General features: G+C 21.5%; 1 protein-coding gene across 1 annotated transcript, besides 1 other annotated feature; it reads left to right on the top strand.

The window, feature by feature from the left end:
- Positions 1–1,007: 1,007 nt before the first annotated feature.
- Positions 1,008–1,863: a repeat region.
- A 433-nt stretch (positions 1,864–2,296) lies between these two features.
- On the top strand, positions 2,297–2,704 carry EHI_055140 (ethanolamine phosphotransferase, putative; the record flags this gene model as incomplete). Its single annotated transcript, XM_001914448.1, has 1 exon — positions 2,297–2,704. A coding segment is annotated over one exon (408 nt), but the record flags the coding sequence as incomplete, so codon positions are not given.

Here is a 2,704-nt window from a genome sequence, read left to right as displayed (position 1 = left end):
TTAGTGTTTCTTCATCATTATTACATTCTTCTATGATTCTTGTCATTTTATTCTTCATTATTTCTATTTTGTTGATTGTTTCTTGACTTTTTTCTATCACTAGTTTTCTTCTTCTTTCTGTTTCATCAATCCTATCAAATATTCCTTCTCCTCTTTTAATTGCCTGTTCATATGTTTCATTCTCTTTTATTTTAAATACTTCATTTTTAATACTTCCTATATAATATTGATAATTCTTAGTAGTATCATCAATTGATTGTTGAATATTTGGAAGTGTTTCTACTACTTCTTTAATTAATTGGTTATTCTTGTTTATTAACTCTTCCATTTTAATTTAAATTGATGTTTATAAGTTCAAAATATGAATGTTTAAATAGTTAATCCACGTTATTAACATCAAATCAAATGTTATTTTTAACATCATTATATTTTAACAAACATCATTCATTTTATTTTTACAATAACAATAATTATATAATAATATTAATAATATAATAATAATAAAATTATAATATTGTTATTTTCTATAATTAGTTTATTTTATTTTTAATATTTTTTCATTTTTTTTTAAAATTAACAAAAAAAATTGAAGAGAAGAAGATTCAATTCTGTTTTATTTTTATTATTTCATCTTTTGTGATTTGAATTTTCATGTGTTTTATCAATATTATTTATTTCTTTATGTTTGTTAAGAAATGAATAATGAAAATAAGAAACAACACACAAATATGAATACAAAATCAAATAATGAAAAATCAAATAATAATTGAATATGATGAAGTAATTTAATAATAAATATAATTAATAATAATATAAAGAATGAAATAAAATAATATGAAATAATAATAAGAAAAGAAAAAGATATAAATGATGATATTAATAATAAATGAAACTATACATAATAATATAATAATGAAATATTCATTCATAAAAGAAGGAAATAAAGAAAGATGTTATTTAAATAAAATTCAAGAAGAAGATAAAATGAAAGAAGAACGAAAAAACAATAAAAGTCAATTAAATAAGTATTAATAGAACTGGTTTCTATTGTTCCCTTATTGGATGAGAGTAATCCAATCAATAAATCTTCTAGTATCTCTACAGAGTATGTTTAGTTGTGATAAAAGCAGTATTCAATGACATTCATCATGTTTTTTATGACAAGGTTTTTAATTTCTTTCTCGATGTCAATGTCAATTTTTAATTCTTTAATTAATTTATTACTTTCTTTATTCATTAATCCATTTATTGAGATTACTACTGGAATTATTTTGACATCTTTTATTTTCTCTATTTTCATTAGAATATTCTTTAATTCCTTATACATATTTCTTTTCTTCCAATAGGCTCCATTAATATTGTGATCAGCAACAATAGTCTTATCAAATAATAGAACAGTTTTATTCTTTTTATCTAATACATATATGTCTGGTCTTTTGTGATATTGTCCATCACTTTTAGGCATTATTTGTTTGTTCCATATCATTGTAATTTCTTTATATTGGAACATTGTTTCATATAGGGGTTTTTTATATTGATTATTTCCTGTATATTTTCTTATTAATCCCTCCAATATTATAATGCCAATATTGTCATGTTTTTCTATTTGTGATTTTTTATGATAAATACAAGATAGTAGAATGTGTTCTACTGTTGCTATCTTGTCTTTACAAAGTGTGCAGTATTTCAATCTTTCATTTTTCATTATTTTTGTTTTTCTATACCCACAAAATATTGCTCCATCTTGCATTTTAGTTAATTGGAGAAATGCATTCTTTTTAATATTGATGGACTTCCATGCTTTAATTGTAGTAGTTTTATCTACTCTTTTTGACTCATTCCATCTTTTTAAGTGTCCACTTAAACAAAAAGAAAAACTAAATAATAAATAAAACAAATAAATTACTCATTTTAATGACGTATTATGTGATTAATATTCATTAATGAATAAATAACAGTTTTATTAACATTTCATTATCTAATTTTTAAGTTTGTTTAATGAATATAAAATGAGGTACAAAATAAATTTAACACAAAACTCTAGAAAGAAATGAGAAACAACAAATAATTATTCTAATATCATGAATTTTTTTTTAAACAAGAATTAAAAAACAATCAAATTAATAAATAAAATAGTTTCAAATAAAAACCAAAATGTATCAATTAAAATAATAATAATTAGAATAAATAATTATTAAATTGAAAAATAAAAACCTCCATAAACAACAAAGGCATGTTGAAAAAGTCCTGTTTCATTCATATTAAAATTGGATGAACTAAAAAAGAATAAAAAGAAATGAATTATTTATTAAATTTTGTACATGACTTTAGTTTAAAATGTCCATTCTTTCCCGAGAAATCACTTGAAACATTAAAGGATTATAAATATCAAGCTATTGATAATTCTATTGTAGGGAAATACTTTTATCAAGATTTTATTATTAGTCCAGTTATGAATCATTTAGTACCAAAATGGATTGCACCAAATGTAATTACAACAAGTGGTGGAATATTTATTGTATTAGCATTATTTACTGTTTATTTAAGTAATGTATTTGGATCATTTACACATCTTATTAATGGTCTTTTGTTTTACATGTATGTATTATTTGATACTCTTGATGGTAAACAAGCACGAAAAACTGGAAGTGGTTCTCCACTTGGAGAATTAATGGATCATGGAGTAGATGTTCTTGTAATGGGA

The sequence above is a fragment of the Entamoeba histolytica genome, genomic scaffold, assembly GCF_000208925.1.
Source record: "Entamoeba histolytica HM-1:IMSS scf_1104750517099 genomic scaffold, whole genome shotgun sequence".
Taxonomy (NCBI): domain Eukaryota; phylum Evosea; order Mastigamoebida; family Endamoebidae; genus Entamoeba; species Entamoeba histolytica.
This window is presented reverse-complemented; position numbering and strand designations above follow the sequence as displayed.